Raw genomic sequence first — 26,816 nt, 5'->3', positions numbered from 1 at the left:
TCCTTTGGGGACTGGCACTCCCATGATCCTTCTTCACATTTAAACACATCAGCAACCTTTCACGACTCCTTTACCCAACAGGGGAGAAATAAAAACCACTGATTATACTTTGGATGGGAAACTCTTACTTTCTTTTTGGCACTTTTCAGAAGACTGTGATCTCTTTCATATCCCTACCTACCCCTTGAGCCACATGTCCCCAGTGTAACTATCAATTTACACTCTTGATTTGTAACTGTTCATTGCTAATAAAAATATTTTTATTTTGGGCTAACAGGGTCTCACTGTATAGCACTGGCTAGCCTACAAGTCATTATGTAGATAAAGCTGGCCTTGAACTTAGAGATTTATCTGTCTACTTCTGCCTCCAGGTGCTAGGATTAAAGTGTGCACCACCACACCTGGACTAGAAAACAGATTTTGAATGAACAGTTCAGAGCCCAGGAGAATCATTTTCCAAAGTCTTTGGGTATGGTGGTGAGTGCTTGTGATCCTGCTGTCTAAGCAGCAGAGGCAGGAGGATTATTGTTAAGGGTTAGGGTTAGCACCTAACAATATGGGCTATCTTCTGAGCTTCAGGCTGGCAAAAGCTACAAACATGGCAAGATGCTTCCCCCCAAAATAAGAAACTGGCATGGAAGTATGCTCTTGAATTCCAGAACTAAGACAACGGACACAAGCAGATACCTAGACTAACGTAATGGGAGCCTTCCAGGCCAGTGAGAGCCCCCATCTCAAACACAACAACAAAAATGGTAGACAGCACATGAAGAATCAGAGCTGAGGCCCCACAGCGATGTGCACACACATACCATACACATGAAAATAAAAACAAGGAGGCAGGGACAACTGAGCCTCCCTTACCTCTGAACCATGTGTGCAATCCTTGCCATAAACTCTGTATGGATCTGCACCTTGGGAGAGATGGACACCAGGATACGGATGGAGGCTATGAAGGTGTTATGAATGCTAAGCTTAAAGAGGTGCATACCACCCTTTAAATGTAAAAGAACATTTATGAACAATATTTGAGAATATGGGCGTAGTTTCTCCAAACTGCTTCCTCCTGATAATTGGGTGAAGTATTTTCTTTGTGGGGGTTTCACAGCAACCTTTCAGGGGGATCTTGTTCCATCAAACCATATTGGTCTGGAAGCAATTCACAGGTTCTCATCCTCTGTGAAAGCAAAAGAAGAACCTCTTTTCCAAAGCAACATATTCTTAGACCCAAATTCTGAAGTCAAGATACCTTTATAATATACATGCTGGTTTAGCTTAGCAGTCCATATAATGAAATGTCTCTCTGCACTTAGCTCATTCACAGTCAAAAAATTTAAAGAAAACACAAAAATATACATAATCCAGACTCTGTGATTTTTCCATCTTTACATGGCCTGTTTTTTATTCTATTACTTTTTAATATTTATTTTATTATCTTTATTCCTTTAATCTATTACTGTTTGCACTGTCTCTTTAAAGACTTTACCCCGGGGTTGGGGATTTAGCTCAGTGGTAGAGTGCTTGCCTAGCAAGCGCAAGGCCCTGGGTTTGGTCCTCAGCTTCAGAAAAAAAAAAAAAAGACAAAGACTTTACCCCCTTTTAAAAAACCATTTACTTCTTGTCCAACTCTTTATACTCTTTTTTCTCTCTCCTAAGCCTATGTACATTTAGCCAACACTGTGATCCATTTAAAAGTCTTTTATCTCTAAATCTGTCTTACTGTGTATCTGTAATTCTTTATTGTCCAGGAACACTTCTTAAAATGCTAAGTGCATTTTTAAAACTTTAGCTGTGCCTTTGCTAAGAGAAATATGGCATTGTCTGCTTGGCCTGCCAGTCCAGCATGGTGGAGCTGTCCCATCCACTGCCTCTGAGAGCCACACACACTACCCCATTTCCAGGCACACAGCCAGTCCACATTGCCATCAAGCAGCCACAACATGCTGCTCACAAACCCCATCAAAATGCTTGGTCTCCCCAAAGAATCAGAGTTCCTGTTAACAGCATGGCCCATGGTCGGGAAGCTACCATTTTGAAACCATGCAGCTGCTACTGCTGAATCAGTAAGACCCCTCTGAAAGGAGCTGCCACACACTGCCAGCAAGCAGCAAGAATCTGTGTTAAACTCTATTTTTGTGTCTAGAATTCCTTTTCAAGCCTTCTCAGGTTTTATGTGGATTTAGTTGGCCAAGTGGGCACAAATTTGTAATATGAGGGTCTGCTTGTTCCTGGTCAGCTGGCTAGCTTAGACCCAAAATAATCACATGGAAACTGTATTCATTAAGTTGCTGTTTGGCCCATTAGGTCTAGCTTCTTATTGACTAACTCTTACATTTTAGTTTAACCCATCTCCATTTATCTGTGCATTACCACGAGGTCGTGGCCTACCAGCAACGTTTCAGCATGTCTATCTCAGGCAGTGGCTCCATGGCATCTCCCTGTCTCCACCTTCTTTCTCCCAGCATACAGCCTAGCTTTTCCTGCCTAGTTCTATTCTTCCCTGCCACAGGCTCAAAACAGTTCTTTATTCATTAACCAATAAAAGCAACACATAGACAGAAGAACCTTCCACACCATTTCCCCTTTTCAGTTTAAACAAAAAGGAAGGCTTTAACTTTAACATAGTAAAATTACATGTAACAAAACAGGTATCAAGCAAGAATTACAGTTACAATATTTATATCTACTTTATCTTTTATCATAACTAAGGAAAACTATAACTATAAATTCTTCAATTCCATCAAAGACTTCAGAAGGATATAATATTACCTAAGTAAACAGGAAGTGCATTGCAAGCAACTTCCAAAACTCTAGAATTGACAGAGACATCTCGCTGTCTGCACAGTCACCCAAAGTTTTTTTGTACCATTGGGGCATCCATCTTCAGCCTACAAGCCCATAGTATCCAGCACTTTTCCATGAAGCAGGAAATTTCAAAGACAGTTCTGCCTATATTGGCAGTTTGTCAGTCACTTTCTTCTGTGTCCTGAAGAATGCGAAGATCTTGTCTTGTCAACTTGACACAAACCAGGGCCACCTGGAAAGCAAGACCCTCAAATGAGAAAATGTTTCCATCAGACTGTCTTGTAAACATATTTGTGAAGCATTTTCTTGATTGATGATTGATGTGGAGCTGTAGGTAGTACCATCTCTGGGCAAATGGTCCTGGGAGGTGTCAGGAAGGAAGATGCATCTGAAGAGTAAGCCAGTAAACAGTGCTCCTGTATGGTACCACATCAGCTCCTGTGTTCAGGGTCCTGCCCTGAGTTCCTGTATGGTACCATGTCAGCTCCTGTCTCTAGGGTCTTGCCTTGAGTTACTGTATGGTACTACGTCAGCTCCTTTCTCCAGGGTCCTGCCTTGAGTTCCTGCCCTGGCTTCCCTTCATGATGTAATCCATAAGATGAAATAAAAACTTGTCTCCCCAAGTTGCTTTGGGCCATGGTGTTTATTACAGCAGTAGAACACAAACTCGGATGCTCTCTTCTGACGGCATTCTCAGATAACAATCACTCTCAAATTTGGGGGAGTTTCATGGAGCCCACAGTAAATGACTGCAGCAGACACAAATTTACAGAAGGTTCGTCCCAGCTATTGCTCCAGTGTGGGGTGGTTGGCGCAACTCAGATTATCAGAATACGCTCGATGCTAGGAGCTATTTTCCTTTTTGTTTCTCTGCTCTTGAGCCACTGTCTTCTCACCTTCTCTCTCTCCCCCACCTCTAATCCTATTTTTTCTATCTTCCCCCACCATCATCTCCAGTTTTCACCGCTCTTCCCCTGTACCTTGTGTTCCTCTGTGATAAGCAACATCGGGATCTTTGAAGAGACAGATGACAGACACCTCAGGAGTCAGAGAGAAAGCATCACATCAGGATGGGTTGAGGCAGCCACTGCTCCACCATGAAAGCAGGAACGAGGAGTGTGTGTGTGTGTGCGTGTGTGCGTGCATGCGCGTGTGTGTATGTGTGCATGTGTGTGTGCATGCATGTGTGTGTGCATGTGTGTGTGTGCATGTGTGTGTGCATGTGTGTGTGTGCGTGCATGTGTGTGTATGTGTGTGCGTGCGTGCAAGTGTGTGTGCATGTGTGTGTGCATGTGTGTGTGTGTGTGCATGTGTGTGTGTGTGTGTGCATGCTAATAAAAGGCTGAGAGTATTTGATGGTAACTGGTTTCTAGTGATGCTGGAGAGAGATGACTTTCTCCTTCCTTTCTTCCATCCTTTCTCCCTCCCTTCCTCCCTCTCTTCCTCCCTCCTTCCCTTCCTTCCTTTCTTCCATCCTTTCTTCCGTCCCTCCCCTCTTTCCCTCCCTCCGTCCCTCCCTTTCTTCTTCTTCTTCTTCTTCTTCTTCTTCTTCTTCTTCTTCTTCTTCTTCTTTTTTTTTTTTTGGAAGAATCTGAAGGTCCACCTCCACTTCCAGCCACTGGGGTTAGAAGCAAGGGTAGCCATATCCAGTTATTTGCTTTTGTTTTTTTCCCCCATGTATGTGCTGGGTATTTAAACCCAGGTGTCCTAAGGCGTGCACAGCCATCTTCCTGGGCTTGACTATCACACAATATCAAGCCAGTCAAAATCCCAGCCTGGATGGGGGAGGGTATCATGAAGCCCTACTGCTATTGGCAATTGAAGGCTGCTGGGGAGGAAGAGTGAGTTTCCATCAGGGACATGACCTCTGAGAGGCTACCCATGAAGTCAGCCCTACATCCATGCCTAAATAGCACCACTAAGAGAACTCAGTGAGTTTCAAAAAATATAGCATATGGAGAAAGGGAGAAGTGGAGGGAATAGGAGAAGAATCTGTAGGGATGAAATGGGGGTGGGTGGGTTTGATCAACACTCATTATATTCATGTATGAAATTCTCTATAAAATGTATTCAGATTCACAAAATGTATTTGAAATGACACAAAACAGAACACACACACACACACACACACACACACACACACACACACACACACACGACCAGAGGGATGCAACATCTGGGAAGAGGTATATTAAAACCACTGTAGAGGGATACAACATCTGGGGAGAGGTATATTAAAACAAAGAGGAGGGAGTCATGGTGGCTCATAGAGGCAGAGACAGACAGATCTCTATGAATTTGAGGTCAGCCTGGTCAACACAATGAGTTCCAAGCCAGCTTAGGTTACATAGTGAGACCTTATTTCAACAAAAACAAAAACAACTAATCAAAGCCAGAGGAAGAAAGTGGGCACAAAATTTTATTGAGGAATATCCCCATCTAGTGGGCATTTAGGGCATAACAGCTAATCGAGCCTTTTTTTTTTTTTTTCTCTAAACAAGCCACCTTTGGGCTCTATGGTACCCTTCACTCAGCTCTGTCACTTGAGGACGGTGTGGATGACGCCTCAGGAACCCCCGAGACTCTCCGTGGATGTCCACAGTGGCGACAGGCTTGCCGAAGTTTTCAGGGGAGGTAGCTAAAAAAGTCTTCCTAATCCCGGCTCCTCTAACAAGGGACATTGTGGCTGCAGGTGGCCGTCATGGCCCTGATTGACTCTGAAACCTGAAACACAGGTTATGGGGACCGATGACAGCAATGGGATTTGCAGATGGTGCTGGGGTTCAGGATTTCTGCAGCAGCAGAGAGGCAAGCAACTCATGGTGCGTCAGCCTGCATAGTCCTGGTCACTGGGAAAGGAAAGAACCTGGGATTGTAATTTAGCCCCTTGCAGTGACTCAGCTTGGATCCCAGTGCTGCAGCCCGGATCTGCCACCACACACCCATGCGCTGGAGATTTCAGTAGGAAGTAGCTGGCTGTGGGCATGTGTCTGGGAGGGAAAAGTGCGGCCTCAGCACTCACCTCTATGTCGCTGCCACTTCGCAGGGAGGAGGCAGCTTCTTTTATAATGCGGTTTAGCAGCAACTGCTTCTTGGGGGCGAGTGGCCTGGGGATCCATGGGGTGTTTAACCACGTGAGCTCTGTGGGGTTCTGACAGATGATGATGTGTCTTCGGGTGCGGGTCACCTGACGACCTTAGTGGTTCCCTACAGAGTGAGACAGTGGCACCAGGCTGCATCCTGCTGACTGTCAGGAGAGGAAGCACGGAGATGGTAAGGGGTGGAGACATAGGGGTCAAGAGCAACTCATTTAGCCTGATCTAGCCAGGGACACATTCTGTTTTCTCCCCTGAATTACTGCAGATCCGATACTGGGTCTTTAGGGTGTCTGCGAGTCACTCTGGTTGTGGGCAATTATGTCTGTGTTGTTGTGGGTAGATAAAGCTGGCGTCTCTTCCTCTGTTATCCTGGCCGTGTCACTTTGTTGATTTGACTGACTCAGAAGTGAATCCATTTCAAAGCTGATTGATCCAGTTAACGCCACAGGTTCCTGTGTTCACCAGACACTTCTTGTAAGCAACAGTGTTAGGTGAAGCACTGTACTGGAGAGGCGGCTCAGCTATTCTTGGCGAGGACACAAAATTGGCTCATATGCACCTCTAACTCCGACTGCAGGGATTCCACGCCCTCTGGTGGCCCCCTAGGGCACTGCACTCTCACACACAATTTTTAGAAAAATGTATGAAAACATTATTATTGTCTTATGGAAAGTTTCATCTTCAATAAAAATTCGCATATTATTTAGCAAGATTATGCGAGATTAAAAAAATCACTCACTTTTTTCCAAGACAGGATTTCTTTACACAGCACTGGCTGCCCTGGAACTCATTATGAGGATCAGGCTGGCTTTGAACTCACAGAGATCCACCCAGCTCTGCCTCTTGAGTGCTGGGACTAAATGCAAGTCCTACCATGCCTGACTGAGTCTTTTAAGCTTGAAATTCAGTTGATGTTTGCAGCGGCAGCACTGGGAGAAACGAGTTAGTACATGTCAAGACAAAAAAATCAATCACAGTTAGCCTTTTTTTTCCTTTGACAGACTGAAAAGGTTGAATAGGATTTAGCCCATGAGTTGGATCTTTTTGGATCACAGACTGACATTTATTTATTAATTTTGGAAGTCCTGAGAAAAAGCACTATCATCTGCTCAGTGTGACGGACTCACGTGGAACTGCAGACCAATGTCCTAGTTGGCATTTCTGCTGCTGACAGAACACCAGACCCCCACAAAAAATGGGGAGAAAGGGTTTAATCTTAGCTTACAGCTTACAGTCTGCTACTGAGGGCAGTCAGGACCCATAGAGGTCCTCTTGCTCCCTGGCTGACCCAGCCTGCATTTTTATACCCCCCAGGACCACCTGCCTAGATGTGGCACCACCCACCCACAGTGAGCCAGTTCCTCTCATATTAACCACTAATCAAGCAAACACCACACAGGCTTGCCCACAGGCCAGTCTGACAGAGGCAAGTGCTCAGCTGAGGTTCTCTCTTTCCAGGTGACTCCATTTGTGCTGACAAAATCTAGGCAATGCAGCTAGAGCCTCTGAGTTTCCACGGCAGGGGGTTAGGAACTTCCCACACTTCAGCTACTTCTTAAGACAAGCAGGATCACCTAGGGTGGGGTGTGGGTGACTAAAGCAACAAGCAGGATCACCTAGGGTGGGGTGTGGGTGACTAAAGCAACAAGCAGGAATCAGAACGAGAGACGGTGGTAGCGGCAGAGCCAGGCTTGACTCAGAGCAATCCATCCCGATTTCTGGCAGTTGTCCAGGGATGAGCCATCCTGCCTCAGGTTCCCTGGCTATCCTAATGGTCAGAAGAGGGGACCTGGAGAGACTCCATTATCCACAGGCTTCTCTGTCAGGTTCTTCCTCCAGTGAACCCAAGAGCAGCTAACTGCTCTCTGCCGCATGTCAGCACTGTGCTCAGCTCAGGGAGTCCACTGTGCCCACTGCTGGGTGGCACTTCCATGGTGTGTTCAACACCAAACACGTGCATTTGGTCTTCCTTTCTTCAGAACCCCAGACACTGTAGTCTCTCCCCATGCGCATCTCTGGGTCCCAGCCATTCCCACATGGCCTAGCACAGACCTCACACGTCAGCCACCTAACCTTTCCTTGTCAGACGCGGTCTTCTGTTTCTACCTTACATCGAAACTAGGCCCAGGGCAAGTGGGCAGAGCCTGTTCATTCACACTTCTTACACCAGTTTATAATCATGCCTTAGTTCCGAATGCTCAGAAACCATAAAGACACTGACCTGGCCTCAGCCCCTCCTGTGGCTATTTTCTCTAAAGCAGTGGTTCTCAACCTGCGGGCCACAAGCATTGGAAAACATGCATTTCTGATGGTCTTAGGAACCCACAACCAAACATTTATTTCATTGCTACTTCATAACTGCAGATTTGCTACTGAGTGGTGTCTCCGTTCCTAAGATCGCAGGAAATATGTGTTTTCTGATGGTCTGGACTGAGGGAGAGGCTCACTAGACTCAGGAAACTCAGAGAGTTACGAGATCCACAAGGCTGGGAGGAGGAGTCTGGTGTCACTGTCAGGGGGTCCTGCAGGGAGCTCTTGGGATGCAGCGTTCCTCAGTTGTCCTATGCAGGAGGGGGGCTTGTTACTGATGCAGCTAGCATCACTGGTGACTCCCCTCCCATGCGCCCTTGAATAACCCCCTCAAAACTCACGGATTCACCAAACTAGTGGAATCATTCCCTTGGTTTGTCATTGGTGCTCAATTTTGGGTGAATGAACAGAGTCTCTGCTCATCCCTTCCCAGGAGGACACAGAACAGGCTCTGATCCACTCCATGAGTGGCTGCGTATACGCTAAATTTTGCTGGACTTGCGAGTGGATAATTGTAAAACGCTTGTGGTGAGATCACGGTCAATGCAATAAGTAAACAAAAACTGCAACTTAATTCTTCAGCGATGCATGCCTCATAATCCCATCCCTAACTCTCTAGAAGGGACACAGGATGCAGATAGGTTCAGTTGTTACCCACAAGCCAGGTAGTCAGGAGGGGACATTCAAGACTGTCCATAGCATGCCGAAAGGATTGATAGCACCCGATCTGCAGGCAAAAACCACGTGTGCTAGTTCACTGCAGGTGCCAGGCAGAGCACAGTGCAACGCGTTGGGGTCGTGAGGACACGGCTGTTGGGAACGGCGAAGGAGGTGGAGATGTGGGAATATAAGCTGGCATGGGATAGGGGATGCAGAAGAGAACTCGGGGAAGGATGAGGCAGATATAGAAATGCAGGCTGGAGCAGGCTGGGGGGTACACGGTGGCTCCACCTCACCTTATCTGTTGAGAAGGGCATGAAGGCGCAGCTACAGGCCAAGAGAAGCCTGCTCGGGGCAGCAGGGTGCATGGCCCAGGCTGTTAGCTTCCGTCTCTGTGGAGAGCGCATGATCAGGTGGAATTCACGCAAACCAACATGGCAGGGCCACCCCAGTTCACCCCTTCCTCCATGTGGGCAGCATTGCCTCCCAGTCCGAAGTCCCTTACAACTGGAACCCAGGTTTTAAGTAGCCTAAACGGAGCACGTGGGCACAGCCTGGCCCTGGGGGCACCTGAGACTCAAAACTTAGACTTGTATGGCCTGAAGGGGACTCTGGCCCATTCTTCTTTTCACATGGCTAAACTGTAGTGGGAAGGCAGGGGGTGTTTAAAAAGTGCCCATGTTCCCTGGATGAACTGGGAAGGTTGGGTTGCCAGGGTAAAACCAAGAACCAGTACCAGGTGCTGGGATCCAAAGTGCCGCTCTTGCTTAAGACAGTCAAACTGTATTACGCATGCGTGTGGTGCAGCCCCCCCACCCCAGGTTGTCTGCCTGTTCTCATTGGCCTGTATCTTAAACTTTTCCCGCCTTCTCAGAGCCTTGGCCAATGAGATTTAGTGCCTCAAGCTCCCATGTGACCAGAGAAATCTTGGCGGGGGATTTCAGCAGTTCCGAGAAACAAGAGGCGTGGATAACTGAGGCTTATGTTTTTCCCACCCCACAGTACTCTGTCTTCTTGTGGCTGGTTGCCTACCCTACTGTCTAGAAGACCCTCTGATGAGGAATACCTAATAAACTGACACCCATTCCTCACCCCAACACCCTCCAGTGGTGATATTTGGAGAGCAGCAATTTCTCATTTCTGGGCATTTTCTACCATCACCTTGTCTGACACTAACATTTTGGGAAGGGGAGGTGTTTTTGTGTAGGCACGTGACCGCCAGATCCTAGCACTGTGCCTTGGTCATGAGTGTGGAGTTAGTGTGTGCCAACTGGATGACAGATCCTAAAGGCACTGGAATTCTTGCTCACCCACCAACCCCATTGTTGAAGCCTTGCTTTCCTTCATCTGTGGAAAACCCACATAGCTTCTAGAAACAACCATCAATGGAAGAATGGATAAAGAGAAGGTGTCATATATACACAATGGGACGTTATTTAGCCAAAACTGTAGGATGTCCAGGGGTTGACCGATCACAGTGGGGAAGCAGCTTCCCTGGTAAAGTTCTGCTAACAGGAGAGTGGAGAGGAGTTTGGGAGAGCTTAGGGCAAGTAGCTGGACTTCACGGGGGCTTCACGGAAGGATGAATTTGAAACGCCTCTGAAATATTTTGTGGGCGTGCTGAGGTAGCAGATGTGTGTTGAGAGAGGGGGAGGGGAAGTCTGGCTGACCTGTACATATATAAGGTTAACTTTGGAGCCAGTGATGACTGAAGCCAAGGCCTTAGATGGGGGCGGGGTGCTGGAAAGAGAAGGGTTTGGGCCCCAGGCTTTAAAGACCTTCATCATTTAATAGGGAAAGACTAGGCCAGAAGGAGAAGATTCATGGACATGGAGTCATAGGCAGGAACAATTTTTCCAAGAAGGTGGAAACAGGAACAGAGCTACTGAGGCCAGGTAAGGAAAAGTTTATTTATTTGTTTAATTATTTATTTGCAGTTTTCTATTGATCCAGTATTTATTATTGATCACGTGTCCCAGCCTCCCTCCTAGAAGCTGATGATGTGGCATCAAAGAAGCAAATCCTTTGCCTTCTGGCCCCATGCAATCTAATTGGGGGGGGAACCTCAAATCCACAAATAGGAGGAGGGGAAGATGGTGGGTGGTTGGATGAGGCCAGAAAGCCACTGTGACCGGGATAAGGGGTACAGGTGTCTCTGATGCTTTGAGCAGTTTCCAAGCCAGAGACGGAGGGAAGAGCTATCTGAAATGCCAGGTGCCATTCTGGCTGCGGAGCACTGCACTGAGGGACCGTGCTGAGGGTGTTCAGCCAGGACAGCATGCTTGAAGACAGGGCGCCAATAGAGAAGGCTGCGGAAATAGCTGGGGATGAGGGGATTTGTGGGTCTTTGTCTTTTACTGGGGCTGGAGGGGAAGTTCCCAGAAGCTCAGTGATACAGAAAGAATGGGTTCCTGCTGTGGTCCACAGAGAAGCCTGGGGTGTGCAGAGGTGGAGGGGAGCCAGTGTAGACAAGTCTCTGGAGAGAGCAGCAGCTGGAGGGAGCAATGGCTTCCCCTTTTACTCCTCTGCATATGAGTTTGGGAGTTGAGGAGTCCCAGAAGAGGATCCTGAAGTTGCAGACTTGGAGGCCCTTCTCAAATAGATAAGTCTCTCTGCCTTGACATTCAGTGCTCATGATGATGCCAAGAGCAGAGGGACTTGCCTCCCAGACCCCTCTCGGGTCTCATGCATTCCTGATGACGCCACACCTTCCCATGGCCTTTTTCATTGCCCCTGTCACCTCCTTGTTCCTGAGGCTGTAGATGACAGGGTTGAGCATGGGTGTGAGGACGGTGTAAAAGACAGATACTACATCATCTTGGCCTGGCGAGTGATAGGAAGCAGGTAGCATGTAGGTATAGACAAGGGGCCCATAGAAGAGATTGACGACCGTCAGGTGGGAGGAGCATGTGGCAAGGGCCTTCTGACGCCCCTCCACAGACCGCATACGGAGGACAGCAGCCAGGATGAGGGCATAGGAGGTGGTGATGAAGGTGATGGGCACCAGGAGGACCACCACGCCCGTCACAAAGAGTACCTGTTTGTAGGCTTCTGTGTCTGCACAGGCTAGCATCAGCAGCGAGGGCACCTCACAGAAGAAGTGGGAGATCTTCCGAGAGCCACAATAGGGGAACTGGAGGGTCAGAGAAGTCTGGATGGAGGCGTTGAGGGATCCTCCCAGCCAGGAGGACACAACCATGAGCAGGCACACCCGGCGGCTCATGAGCACCGGGTAGCGCAGAGGGTTGCAGATGGCCACATAGCGGTCATAAGCCATGAGGGCCAGCAGGAGGCACTCTGCAGCCCCCAGGAACATAAAGAAAAACATCTGCGCCCCACAGCCCCCAAAGGAGATGCTTGTCCAACCGAAGAGGAAGCCCACTATCATCTTGGGGACAGTGACTGATGTGAAGAAGACGTCCAGAAAGGACAGCTGACTGAGGAGGAAGTACATGGGCGTGTGGAGTCTGGTATCCATCCAAATCAGAAGGACCATGGCTGTGTTACCCGCCATGGCAAGGATATAGACCAACACCACCATGCTGAACAGAAACAGGTGTGTCTGGCTGTTGTTAAAGAGGCTCGTGAGGACAAAACCAGCGGTAGAATAGTTCCAGTGCTTGGGGTCCATCTCCTGCTGAGCTGCCCTGTGGGGACAAAGAACCAGGTCAGCAGCGTTAGAGACAGGGGGAGGGGTTGAGGTGAGAAGAGAACACCCTGAGAGCTCAGGGGACCACAAAGCAGACATAGTGTAATACATACCTGTAATACCAGCAACTGAGAGGTAGAGACAGGAGGACCAGAAGTTCCAGGTCACCTTTGTCTACAGTGAATTTGAGGACTGCCTGGGATACACAAGAATTTGCCTCAAACCAAAAATGACAACAACAACAATAACAACAACAACTAGGATGAGTTTGTCTACACTTTCTGTTTCCTCCCTCTGACCCCTGATCAATCATACAGCGCTTTCTGGTGTGGCCCTGTGTAACATGACATGTTCCCTCCTCTTGGGAACCGTTGAGTATTAAACCACCTTGTCCCCTGATCTGTTGACCTTGTACCAAAATAAAAACAAAATTTCAGACGCATTTAAGACACTCCCCTAAAGGGAACTAGAAGTTTTCACATTTTGTAGGCACAGCTTGCTTTATGTCTTAGACATCTCAGGTTTTATATCTGGAAGGAATCTGGTCTACTATCTTCGTCTTATTGGTGAGCAATATGAAATGTGGTCCACAAACCTAACCTTTCAGATACAGCTGAATCTTCACAGCTATGCCGCAGTGGACTTTCTCAGTCCGGCACCATGGACATTCGCATCTGGGTAGTCCTTGGCAAGTCAGTGATGCCCTGTGTATCATAGAACACTTAGTGCCGTACCTCTCAGTACCCTCTAGATGTCAATAGCAATCCTACCTCATCCTGACAGCCCAAAGGCTCTAAGGACAGCGTGGAAGTGCTCTGGCAGCTGTAACCACCCCTGGGGAATCCCTGCAGGAAATCTTTTCCCTTCCCTCCTCTCCACTGAGGCAAATTAAAAAGCTTAGGAGCTCACACAGTGTAATATTTTTATTCTGATCTAACTGGATGTCCTTTTCAGGTTCTATCCAGCTTAAAGCATTGTGGTTAAGCTATTGGCAAGTTGCGTGGGTTCCAGACCAAGCTCCATTGATTGCCAGCTATGTAATTCGGGCAGGTTACTCAGCTAGCCCCAGGTTCTGTCTCAGAGGATAAGAGCATTAAATGGTGATCACCTGAGAGTGTCCAGAGGAGGACCGATCCCTCTGAACACTGGCTGGCTGCCACTTGTGTAGCTTATGCATATTTCTTTGTAAGTTGGGTTCTAGTACTCACTTCCCAGTTACTGGAATGTGGAATAAGGCACCCTACGAGGAGGATATGTCTTTTCCAGAACTGGCATGGTGGACACTCCTTTCACACAAGCAACCTAATTTTCACCAGAACCACATACTTCTCTGCAAAATGCTTGTAACCCCTCCCATGTGTTGGTTCCCAAGCTCCACGGTTTGACTCTTGAAACAGGATGTAGTGTGGTGGGGATAGCCCCACACAGGCTGCAAACTATTTAAGATGAAGGATTATGCCTTCCTGTCCCTTGTATTCCTCCATAGAATTTGGATTGTGATGTTTCAAGGTCAATTCTGGGGAGGGTGGGGCTGTAGGAAGATGTGTAAAGCACATTTGCTCACGGGGCTCTACCACCTCCATGTCATGGCCAGGAGCCGGACACTCCTGCCTGACCCAGCAATGCTTCCTTCTTTGTTCCAATATGAGTTTCCTTCTCTTGGCGGGTTTTGAGAGTTGATGTACACACATGCATTTTAATGTGTGTAGCAGGTGCCTGCCTGTGTGTATGAGCTTCTCTCTCTCTCTCTCTCTCTCTCTCTCTCTCTCTCTCTCTCTCTCTCTCTCTGTGTGTGTGTGTGAGAATTATTTCTCAAAGGGATTCTTTTTCCTTCATGCTGTTCCAGAAGAGACGAGCTTTCTGCTCTTATCTCTTCCAGCATGTGGAGATCAGAATGAGCAGACAACAGGCACTGGCAAGGGGCTAGAATGAAGAAAGGGGTTTACAGGTGTGATCCCTATGTTTGCTGTTACAGGCTGTATTAGCCCAAGCTAGTTTGGTTGTTTTGACTCCTCTGGTTTCTCTGGGCTGATTCCATGTCTTTTATGTCTTATTATTCCATCTCATGGTTGGACTGACATTCACGTCCCCATACTCATAAGGCATATCCAAGATTTTCATAATGTCAGGTATTTGACATTAGAAGAAGACAGTGTTAGAAAATCCTGCTATCAGAGATATGCCCGTGCTGAGACCTTGAGAGAGAAGAGAATTGTCCTCCCCTCCCCAACCCACCTCACTCTGTCCCAGTCTGTGCTGTCCATCAGGAGCCTTCCTCTCTCACCAGCTCCTCTTCTTCTTTCATCTTCTCTCAGGGCAGCTGCAGGCTGAGGCTCGGAGAATCGGAGACTGAAGCAGCTCCCTTAGGAAGTCTGCACGGAGAGCCGTGAAAGCTGATTGTGAAAATTGCTCTCTTCACACTGGGTACTCCTTAGGAATTCTCATGCCCCTCAGAGCCCCTTCTCTGCACGGTATAGGCTACTGACCTTTGCTGCAAGGACAGTAAGCTGGTGGCTACTGCTGGCACACCCACACACCCCAGAATGCCACCACTGAAAAGCTTCCACGACTGAACTGCCCTGATCTCCCCGTTCTCAGGACTTCAATTCTGCAGTCCTGAGCAGTGCTCATCATGTTCCTGGGCAAGCTGGACTCAGGTGACAAGCTTACTGAGGGGCTGTCAACGGCCTTGTCCCAAGTCTGTAAGTCAGAGGTGAAGTGGGACTTGGAAGTCTGTCAGTCGTCACGTTGAGAAGATGTTCACAGCTCCACAACTCCTGAGACCTGTGCGTCACTCCTAAAACCCAGCCATTTAACTGGTCTGCGGGCATAGCTTGCTCTTTGAAAGGCTTAAAAAAATCTGAGCACAGACAAATCTACCGAATTAGGGATTTCCTAGACAGGAGTGATGCCAGCAGGCACAGGACAGACCAGGGCACAGACTCTGGGTAATCTACCGAGTTAGGGATTTCGTAGACAGGAGTGATGCCAGCAGGCACAGGGTAGACCAGGGCACAGGCTCTGTCCGAATAAGCACCATGCACCATGTGTTTGCTGTAAAAACTCTCAGCGTCCAGCTTGGGTCTGACAAGTGAGAAACTGGGTTTATCTCAGAGGTCGATCTCAACACCCTTCTAAGTAAGCACTGTTCAGACACTTGTAAGAACCACTGCTCTAGCCAGATGTTCACAACCAAGACTTGTTTACCCTTTCGGGACCTTAGCCCATGTCTGACGACCTATTTCATGGTCATGCGGAAGAGGTGAGGAGCTGCTGACATCAAGTGGGGAGAAGCCGGGTGTGACGGCCAACAGTCCCCATGCACAGAACGAATTCTCAACACGAATGATTAGCCAGCCCAACACACCCACAGCTCTGAGGCTGAGAACGCCCACTCCTGCTCTGCCCTTGTCTGTGGTGAGCTTGACCTGTCCCAAGGTTATGTGAAGGTGTTTCTGTCCCCTTTCCTGAGTGAGGGCTGAGTTAGCGTGTTGAGGGCTAGTGTTGAGGGGTGTGGGCACTACAGATTATCAGAGAAGGAAAGGTGAAGGCAGCTGGAAGAGTTGTGTGTGCAGTCATGTGTAAGGTGTGTGTGCAGGCTGAACACGTGGGTGGAGCTCAGAGGATAGCCTTGGGTGTCACTCCTCAGACACTATCTAACTTGTCTTTTTTTTTTTTTGAGGCAGGGTCTCTCACTTCCCTGGAGCTCATGGAGTAGGCTAGGCTGGCTGCTACCCAGGGGTCCTTCTAACTCTTCTTCCTCAGTATTGGGATAGAAGTATATCGCCGTGCCCAGCTTTTTATGTGACTTCTGGGAATCAAACTCAGGTCTCAACCTTGCAAGACAAATATTTTACTGACTGAACTATCTCCCGAGTCCAGGAGAAACTTTTTCAATGATGTCAATTCCCATCATCCCAGCATCCAAACACCCATAGCCCAGGCTTCTGAGGATACAAACGTAGTCAGCAAGGGGAGAGCGTGGCACAAACAGCTAACTGGGCAGATGAGTAAACAGGCAGTGTATCACTCTGCAGAGCAGAGCACAGGGGTTTGCTAGGCTCCTCTGAGTACAAGGTCAGCCTGTACCAGAAAGCAACAGCTGCCACAGGGTCTCCGACTACAACAATGCCTGGCCTACAGACGGAACATCCACAGCGGGCTCCTGCCTCACTGTTCTGCATTCTGTTAAGGCCATGACGAGAGTTGCTAATTTCTGAGTCATTTTGTTGCTGGCAGAAGCAGGTCTAGGGGAGAAGAGGTTGCTTCCTCTGTGCGTCACAGTTCACTGTGACCCTGGGGTTTCTCAGGTCCATGCTCTCTGGATGCAGGTGACTGTACTATCGTTCCTTTCCTGCCTTCTACTTTTCCTCTCTGCCTCTGTAAAAGACTCACAATCTCTCACAGCTATACAAAGTCAGGGTTCTGAGATGGCAGAGAGATGGAGTCTAGCACATTCTGACTGAAAACCCAGTTCTTGTTCTGATATTTGCTCTCCAAAACCTCCCATCTCCAAAAATCAGTGAATGACAGTCTATCTGATAATTATTTAAAAAACACCAGTTAGCAGATCTTGCTTAATCCCATGACATATAACTTATAGGCACTGATCAAGCTAAACCTAAGTGGAAATCCATACAGAAATGTAATATATGAGGAGAGTCACATACAGGACGTTGAATGAGCCAGGCTCATAGCTCTCAGTTTTTTTGTGCTTAGCTCAATACCTGAAGAGAGAGCAGCCCAGGGCTAATGAATAGAGACAGTTGGGCTCTCAGGACACAGGACACCCCAGCAGAGAGGGACGCTTGTCTTTAAGATAGCAGGTGAAGGAAGAGCTGGGTTCTTTATCCTCCCTCAATCAGCGATGAGAATGAGGCTTTCCTCACCTGTGCACAGATCTGAGGCTGGAGGAGTCCTCCGATTCTGAAAGCCAGAGATTGTTTCGCTATTGGATCCCGGGTGCTCCTTGGTGTTTTCTGAGCAGGAAACCCAGTGATTCTACAAAAGAAATGCAAGCTAGACCTCGAGGAGCTGGAACAAAGAGCTGTGTCAAATTCTGCCATAAAGATCTTCGTTTCCAGAGAAGTGGAACACACACACACACACACACACACACACACACACACACACACACACTCAGCTATAGTGAAGGATGTTCAGGGGCACCAGGGCCCTCAGACTATTGTTCTAAATCACATATATATTCATAAAATGTTTGGCAATCTTGGATGCATACAAACAAATCAACAGAAAGCAACCTTGGTGTCTGGGGGATACTGCTTGCCAGTGAGCAATTAGAGAGGTACAAGTTCTCCCTTCCCCCTGTCTCTCCCCTCCCTCCCTCTCCCTTTCTTTTCTTATATCAAATCAAGTTGATTTCAGTTATAAAATGTATGTATGTATGTACATATTTTGGCTATCTGAAACAGGGTTTCTTTGTATAGCCCTAGCTGACTTGGAGTTTGTTTTGTAGACCAGGCTGGCCTTGCACTCATAGAGATTCATCTGCCTCTGCCTCTGAGTGCTGGGATTAAAGGTGTGCACCACCACACCCAGCTTCAGCTAAAATGTTTTCAAAAAGTCTTATTGTTCCAATGTGTTTTTGTTTCTCAACTTGAAAGAAATTAGAATGGGGTAATTTTTCTCCCTCTTATTTTGTGTTAGACATAAGCTACCTTACGTCACTTACACAATGACATGATGAAGGGGAGATCAACCATTGTTTTTAAACATAAAAACAGTTAACTAATTCAGTGCCCAGGTACCTGTTCAACAGCAGATCTGGGATGTGGGCATAGGCCACCACAGAGCCCATTCCCTTCCTGAGCTTCCACATGGCCAGTGTGTCCTGGACTAGTCCTAGGCTTATCCTCGGGATTTAGGCCATCCCAGGTGCATAGATGCCCACAGTAAGATAGAAGTTTTTCTTTCTCATTGTCCTTCCTCCCATCTCTGAATCTCATTTAGTCTAGACTGGCCTTGAAATTCTTTATATAGCCAAAGATGACCTCAAACTCCAGTCCTCTTGCCTCTACCTCCCACTGCTTGGATTACATGCATTTACCACTAACACCAATTTTATGAGGTGCCGAGAGTTGAAGCCAGGGCCTTGCGCACTCTAGGCCAGGACTTTTATCAATGTGTTCTCACACTTTGTTTGCCCTTGAATGCCTAAGAAGTGCTGGCGATGTTGGGCTGCAGAAGAGAAGCGTGGATTACCCTCAAGCTGTGGTTCTCAACCTTCCTGAAGCTGTCACCTCTACCACAGTCCCTCATGCTGTGCCGACCCCTCAACCATAATATTATTTTCAATACTACTTCATAACTGTAATTTTGTTCCTGTTATGAATTGTAATGTAAATATTTGTTCTTTCCAATGGTCTTAGGCGACCTCTGTGAAAGGGTCATTTGACCCCCAGGTTGAGAACCAAAGCCCTAAAGCCATACTAGTCCAGAAGCAGCTGATAGAGTTTGCCACTAGGTCATGCGACCCAGTTCTCTGCATGGGTGGCGTCGAAGCTACCATGGCAGAGTGCTCTGTGATGTAACATCAGTTCCACTGAGCTGGTAGAAAGAATGACTGATTGCTAAGCTTGGCTCACTTTCACTTACCTTGTGTCCTTGGCTTGGTCCTTTACAGACCAGGAGCGGAGCAGTCAATGCCTGTCTCCTGTCATTGAACACCCACACATTTTAAATGTTGTCTTTGCAAGTCTGCAAGTCTGTCTTCTGCCACCTTTGATCAACTCCCCTCTGCATTACACTCTAAGTTTTATGCGCGTTGTGGTCATCTGGGTTCAAACACGTTTCTGACTGATAGAGATGGGATCACTTCTAGTCTCTTAAATCACAGTTCCTGTGGTTTTTGTTTTCAGCCATTCCATTGCATAATGTGGTTGGTTAGGTGGTGGCAGCTGTCGGTCCCTAATTGTTTGCACCATTGCTAAAAGCTGGGCTCATCCCATTTGGGCATCACCTGGTTTCTAGATCTGAGTCTACTGTCCTGCATTAGCTCCACTGCAATGGTTTCCCACAGGCAAGCAACTAAATATTGTTACAGGAAATGTGGTCATTCTGGCATTTTTCCTATGTATTGATTTTTTTCATCCATGTAATATTTTAGCACTATGGAGGTGACTCTCTTGGTAATATGCTACTCTTGTAAGCATGGGAACTGAGCTCGGTCTCTAGAACTTATATTAAAAAGCTTAGCTTATTGGTGTGTGCTGAATCCTAGCATTGGAGTGGTGCGGACAGGGAGCTCCCTGACCAGCCACCCTAATCTAATCCATGGGTTTTAGGTCAATGAGAGACTGTTTCAAAAAACAAGGTGGGTCTAAAAAAGCATGGGATAAAACCGGACTCGCTGAACATAGCGGACAATGAGGACTGCTGAGAAGTCAAGAACAATGGCAATGGGTTTTTGATCCTACTGCACGTACTGGCTTTGTGGGAGCCTAGGCAGTTTGGATGCTCACCTTACTAGACCTGGAAGGAGGTGGGTGGTCCTTGGACTTCCCAAAGGGCAGGGAACCCTTACTGCTCTTCGGGCAGATGGAAAAGGGAGGGGGACTTGATGGGGGAGGGGGAGGGAAATGGGAGGCGGTGGTGGGGAAGAGGCAGAAATCTTTAATAAATAAAGAAAATAAAAAAAACAAGATGGACAGAACATGAGGGATGATATCTTAAGTTGATTTTTGGCTTTCACATGCATGTACAAATGTGTATGCAAGCATACACACACATGCACACACACATACATATACATGTATACATACTCACACAAGGTTAGTGTTTAAACCTCTGCATAGTTCACTTATTATCACACAGCATAGCAACGTAAGTAGCTACTGCTCATCATACAGTTGTTATGTCCGGCATGTAGGACTTAGATCCTCATACCAGTACCATGCAATATGAATCATCACATCTGTGGCCTTCAAGGCAGCAGGGACATTCACATGACTTTCTTGGGGACAAGGGGCTGAGCTAGGATTTAAACCAAGGACTAGCATTCTCCATAACTCGCTTTAGGGATTGGCTTTAAAATGTCGAATCTAGAGTGCCTTAGGGCTTTGTGAGTGCAGGGTCCCATCCGTGAAAGTGTTTGTTACTTATTTACTTTTAATTTTTGGTGGTGCACCCTTTTAATTCTAGTCCTTGGCAGGTAGAGGCGGGCAGATCTCTCTGGTCTACAGAGAGAGAGTCAGGGCAGCCAGGGCTACATGGAGAAATTCTTGAAAAAAAGAAAGAGAGAAAGGAAGGAAGGAAGGAAGGAAGGAAGGAAGGAAGGAAGGAAGGAAGGAAGGAAGGAGGGCTCCTTTCCTGGAATCTGCAATAGACATAAGTATTTTTAAGAAACATGATCATATGTACTGATTGTACATAGCGCTGGGTCGTGTAAGGACACTTCCACACAACACGCATTGTGCCTCGAGCACATTCCTGCTCCCTTTCACCCTTTCCCTTTCCCACCAGTCGCCTAGACAGTTTCAATCTACTTTTGTGTCATATATATATATATATATATATGTATATATATATATATCCATGATTTTATATATCCGTATGAATTCTAGGAACCACAAATGACAGAAAACATATGATGTTTATCTTTCATTCATGAAAGTGTTTTACTGACACCACTGAGGGGGATTTAAAGTTCTCCCAGGCAGCTGATATGCCAGACTCTGGCTGCCTCGTTGAGTGCTGATCTTGACAGATCTATCAAACCCACCCCTTTAGTAGACTATAGAGAGCTGAATGTGCCGAGTCCTGATCATTCAAATAAGTTTACAGTAGAGTTACCTCCAGGTAACTCCCAAATTGTACATACTCAAGTTTAATGTACATATTCAAATTTTGTAGCAATAAAGATTAGCAAAACATTTAGAAAACATGTTGATCCTATAATTTCATTTCTGTAAACTTATGCTAAAGCGGTTATGAATGATGGGAACAAAAAAAGCCATTTGTGCATAGCTTCCATGTAACCTAGACTATAACAGTACCAGAAGGAAGAAGCCAACACTGGCGAGCTACAGAGAAGTAGGTGTGTTCTTGGGTCTACTCCATAGAATGCTATTAATGCTTAAAAATGACCATGCATGTAATGTGCAGTGAGATGGTAGGATGATGGAAATGATAAACGTGTAATACAAAATGTTGAATCTTTCTATAATTGCAGTGGTAAAAGCTGTGTTTTCTACATATGAAAAATGGGGGAAATTTGGACTCTGAGATAGCCAATGATTAGTGTTTTTTTACCCTTTATCTCAATATAATTACCATAATATATGCATAATAATATATTATACAGTGATATTACATGATAATACACAGAGTGATATTAAACTGTCTATTTAAACTCAGTCAGTGAAATTCAAAATGTCAGGGTGTTTGGTCTGACTTAACTACAGCTACAATTTACCAGAAAGTGTTTTTTTTAAAGATTTATTTATTTATTTATTTATTTATTTATTTATTTATTTATTTATTATGTATACAGTGTTCTGGGGCACCAGATCTCATTGCCAAATGGGTGTGAGCCATTATGTAGTTGCTGGGACTGAACTCAGGACCTCTGGAAGAGCAGTCAGTGCTCTTAACCTCTGAGCCATCTCTCCAGCCCCAAGTGTGTTTGTTTTATGTTATCCCTAAGGAACTGAGAAACTGTAACAATTAGCTTTGGTACTCCCTTATGTTGACTGGCAACACGGGAGACAATTATTTTTGTTTATTGGCATGAAGTTGTTCTCTGGGTTTGAATTAAGGGTGGGGAGGACCAAATCCCAGCAGGGTAAAGAGCCACCTCCTCCGGAGGACCCCCATCTCTCTCCTAACACTTCCTGATTGTGGTGCAGAGTGGTGCCTGGGCAGCTCTGACAAGCAGTGACACATTCTAGATCTACAGAACTGGTTTCTAAGGACTCTCTAGAGGAGCTCTTAGGGACTCAGAACTATCAGGAGTCTGGGGGACACTTAGGGAAATTTTCTGGGCCTCCTGAGGACTCTTCACAATTAGACGACTTCCAATGTGTTGGCTCTTCCCTGTGGATCTTTGACAGACAGCAAGCCTTCCCATCCCACACCTGACACCTCAGCCTCATACCTCAGCGTTCCCACTTAGGTCCTCCCACCTCAGCCTCCCACCGCAGCCTCCCACCGCAGCCTCCCACCGCAGCCTCCCACTGCAGCCTCCCACCTCAGCCCTCACATAGCCCCATCTGCAGCTCTGGATAGCTTCATTTCTGGCCATCACCTCCTCAGTAGAGCGTTGTACCTCACAGCTGCTGAGTGACACTCTTACTTCTTTTTTTTCTATTGGTACTCCCTAATAACTTAAAAAATGAGTGAATTTGGCATATATAAATTTTTTTATTTAAAATTTTAGATAAAATTGATAAAACACAGTTTCTATGCTTGTGTAGTTAAAAATTATGCCACTGTTTCAGAATATAACAATGTAAAATTCTTTAATCAAGATGATTAGCATACCTGTCAATCCAAACGCCACATTCAATGATGAGAATATTTAAAACTTACTGTTAGTGAACTTGAAATCTGCAATAATCATTTTCTGCCTTCACTAGATTGTGTTATAATACATTCTAAGTAAAAAGAAAACCTTTATTTCTCTTTAACTGAGGTGTTGTGCTCTTTAATGGGTCTTTAAAACATTCATTTACTTATTGCGTGTGTCTCTGTGTGTGTTTGTGTGTGTCTGTGTGTCTCTGTGTTGGCATATATGGAGGTCAGGGGACACTTTGTGGGAGTCACTTCTAGCCTTCTACCATGTAGGTCCCAGGAATCGAACTCAGAGTGTTAAGCTTGGCAACCGGTTCCCACACCCAGTGGCCTGTAACTTTTCAAATATGGCATCTATGACGGTTAATTGTCATTGTCAACTTGATGGAGTCAAGAATTGTAAAGGACACTATTGAGGGATATTGTGTGTGTGTGTGTGTGTGTGTGTGTGTGTGTGTGTGTGTGTGTGTGTCCTGTGTGTGTATTTTCAGAGAAGACTAGAAGAGGACCTACCCACACTGGACATCATTCCATGGGCTGGCCCTGGACTGAACAAGAATGAAAAGAGAGAAAGCTGTGTAAGCACCCAGTGCTTCTTTCTTTCTTTTCCCACCCACCTAGATATGAACAAGCAGCATCCCATAAGCACTGGACTTCCCTACTGTGACGAACTGTGCTCTTAGACTGGGAGCTAAGCAAACCCTTTCTTTGTAAAGTTGCAACTTGTCAGGGACTCAGTCACAGCAAGAGAAAAGTTGCCAAAAGAGCTGGGGACAGCTTCTCAGGTCCTAGTGCTAAGGAGCATGTCTTGAAGACCTTGGCCACTGGGTTTGGTTGTTCAGCCCTGGACTTGGTGTGGTCCTCCTCAAGACTTTAACCTTCTGCACACACTAAGGCACTCTGTGAATCAGTCCTCTGGAGAGGTCTAACTCCTCTTGTCCCTGGTCTCTTCCTCCTGTTTGAGAGACCTTGTTGAGGGTTTCAGCAGGCACAGTTGCTGCCCTGGAAGGGCAGCAAATAGTCCCTTTACCTCGATTCTTCTGCTGTGGTGAGTGTGCTAGTCATGGGTGAGGCGTGATCCAGGCAGGTCAGTGGCTTCAGGTTGTGACCTCCATTATAAGGCCCTGTAGTGGCTCTGGAGGTCTGGGTGGGCTCTCACCCCGCCTCTGTGGTTGTGGTCGTTTGAGCACCGTGGTTGTTCCTCACTGGTAGTGCATATTCACTGAATTCAGAGTGGCAGCCACTTCTCCTGAGTCCTTCTTCCCCTTGGCCTCGTCAGGATATTGTGAGTGCTGCACACCGGTGTGTCGCTGACACTGGGAAGATGTTGCCTTTGAAAAGAACATGTCTCTCCTTCATTAGAGAACATTTCCCACTCAGACATGAGGCTAGACTAGGCAAAATCAGGCTCCCACATGAGGCTAGCCCAGGATCTGGCTCCCACTTCAGGTTCCTTTGAGAAATGAGGCTATTTCTCACCTCGAGTGTTAGGTCGGTAATACTTGTTAACCATTCCTTTGTGGGGAACACTGGTAGGAGAGAGACAAAATTGAGGAGGAAGAACTTGAGTGTTATTCCTCATGGGGGGGTCTTAAAATAATAGATCATATAAGCTTTCATTACACTCTGAGGACCAGAGATTAATGTCATAATGTCCAGTCATCATATGAAAACAGAGCTGGTCCACTGAATGCTTCTTTGTTTAGGGCCACATGGTGTAGAGCTGTTGAGATGAGCAGCAGGCTATGTTCCTGCCACCAGGCTCCCTGCTGCCTGGCTAGCTTATGCCCCAAAATAATTACACAGAAACTGTATTCTTTTAAACACTGCCTGGCCCATTAGTTCTAACCTCTTACCGGCTAATTCTCACATCTTGATTAACCCATTTCTAATAATCTATGTAGCACCACGAGGTGGTGGCTTACCGGGAAAGATTCAGCATGTCTGACCTGGTGGCTAGATCCATGGCATCTGACCCAGAGAGGAGAGGCATGGTGATTGCCTTACCTCCCTCTTCCTCCCAGCGTTCTGTTCTGTCTACTCCACCCACTTAAGGGCTGGCCTATCAAATGGCCAAGGCAGTTTTTTTTATTAACCAATGAAATCAATACAAAACAGAAGACCCTCCCACATCATAGAGCTAGGAGCTCAACACTTATCACACTTATTTTATTTAAATCAATGCGCCTGAGCAGCTGTGGTTACATCTGACTCACCATCCACTGTGAGTGACCATTTCAGGAGGATCCAGTCCTCCTTGAAGGACAGCACAGTACTGTGCCCCAGCACTGTCGGTTCCCAGCTTCTATCTGCATCGTGGCTTTCCCATAGTACACCGTTCTTCACCCCCAGAGGCATTTCCACATTACTTTTCTGTTACATAAAAATAGGTTGTTCCCATGATAGCCCTGAGAATGTGGCAAGACTGGCTTCAGAGAACATTCTCATTAGACATTTGTTAATGAATTGACCATAGATGGTGTTGTAGAGAATATGAATGGGGTGGGATCATTCTTAAAAACCCAAACCAACATTCCCTGAGCCTTAGGTGGGGGACCTGTATTGTAGATGGTTCTCTGCATTTTGACCACTTGTGGCTTTCTGTCAATGGTCTCTATTTGCCACAGAGGAGCTTCTTTGATGAGGGATGAGAACTACACATATTTGTGGGCATAAGGACTTGCTATGTAGACCAGGGTACCCTGGAACTTGCAGAGACCTGCCTGAATCTGGCCCAAAGTGTTGGGATTGAAGGGTGTACCGCCATACCTGGCTTCTACTTCAGAATGAATCGTCGACTAACTACTTTCCTCAGGGCAGCAAGCACCTCCTTGTTCCTCAGGCTGTAGATGAGAGGGTTGAGCATGGGGGTGAAGATGGTATTAATCATGGAGAGTATTTCATCCTGTTCTGAAGTGTGGAAAGAGCGGGGGGTCATGTAGATAATCATGGCTGGCCCGTAGTAGAGGCTCACTACTGCCAGGTGAGAGGAGCACGTGGCCAGTGCTTTCCTCCTGCCCTCTGGAGAATTCATTCGGAGCACAGCGAGGAAGATGAGCAGGTAGGAGGACATGATGAGTCCCAAGGGGAGAAGAACAAACATGATGCAAATGACCGACACCACTGTCTCGTACAAGGACGTGTCCTCACAAGAGAGCTTCAGGACAGCAGGCATCTCACAGAAGAAGTGATGAATTTCCCTGGAGCCACAGAATGGGAAGTGCATGGTGTAGATGGTGTTGATGAGCGAATTCAGAGCACCTCCACCCCAGGACGCTAGGGCCATCCACAGACAAACTCTAGAGTTCATGATAATTGAATATCTCAAGGGATTGCAGACAGCCACATAGCGGTCATAAGCCATGAGGGTCAAAAGGAGACACTCACTACCCGCAAGGGCAAAGAAAAAGAAAATCTGGGTCCCACAGGCGATTTTGGAGATGCTTTTCTTTCTGGAGAAGAAGTTGATGACCATCTTTGGGACAGTAGTGGAAATTAAGGCCAAGTCGATAAAAGAGAGATGGCTGAGTAGGATGTACATTGGGGTGTGGAGTCGAGAGTCTGCCCAGATCAAGAGGACCAGGACAGCATTCCCAGTGAATGCAATGACGTAGATCAGGAGAACGGAAGTGATGAGGATGCCCAGATAGTGCAGCTCTGGAAAAAGCCCCAGAAGTGTGAAGTCTGTTGAGGTCCCATTCCCTCTGTTCATGTTCTGGACTTCCAATGTTGAGCTAGGACGTGCAGAGAAAATATTAGAAAGT

General features: G+C 46.7%; 2 protein-coding genes across 2 annotated transcripts; both read right to left on the bottom strand.

Annotated features, from left to right (window-relative positions):
• Positions 1–11,556: 11,556 nt before the first annotated feature.
• On the bottom strand, positions 11,557–12,504 carry LOC101988042 (olfactory receptor 2T27-like). Its single transcript, XM_005349999.2, has one exon. It carries the CDS (start codon positions 12,502–12,504, stop codon positions 11,557–11,559), a length of 948 nt encoding a protein of 315 aa, XP_005350056.1.
• A 13,324-nt stretch (positions 12,505–25,828) lies between these two features.
• On the bottom strand, positions 25,829–26,773 carry LOC101998120 (olfactory receptor 2T2-like). Its single transcript, XM_005350206.2, has one exon. It carries the CDS (start codon positions 26,762–26,764, stop codon positions 25,829–25,831), a length of 936 nt encoding a protein of 311 aa, XP_005350263.1. The 5' UTR covers positions 26,765–26,773.
• Between the last annotated feature and the right edge of the window lie 43 nt (positions 26,774–26,816).

This window comes from Microtus ochrogaster, chromosome 7, assembly GCF_000317375.1.
Source record: "Microtus ochrogaster isolate Prairie Vole_2 chromosome 7, MicOch1.0, whole genome shotgun sequence".
NCBI classification, from domain to species: domain Eukaryota; kingdom Metazoa; phylum Chordata; class Mammalia; order Rodentia; family Cricetidae; genus Microtus; species Microtus ochrogaster.
The sequence above is the reverse complement of the archived record's forward strand: the minus strand, read 5'-3'. Positions and strand labels throughout refer to the sequence as shown.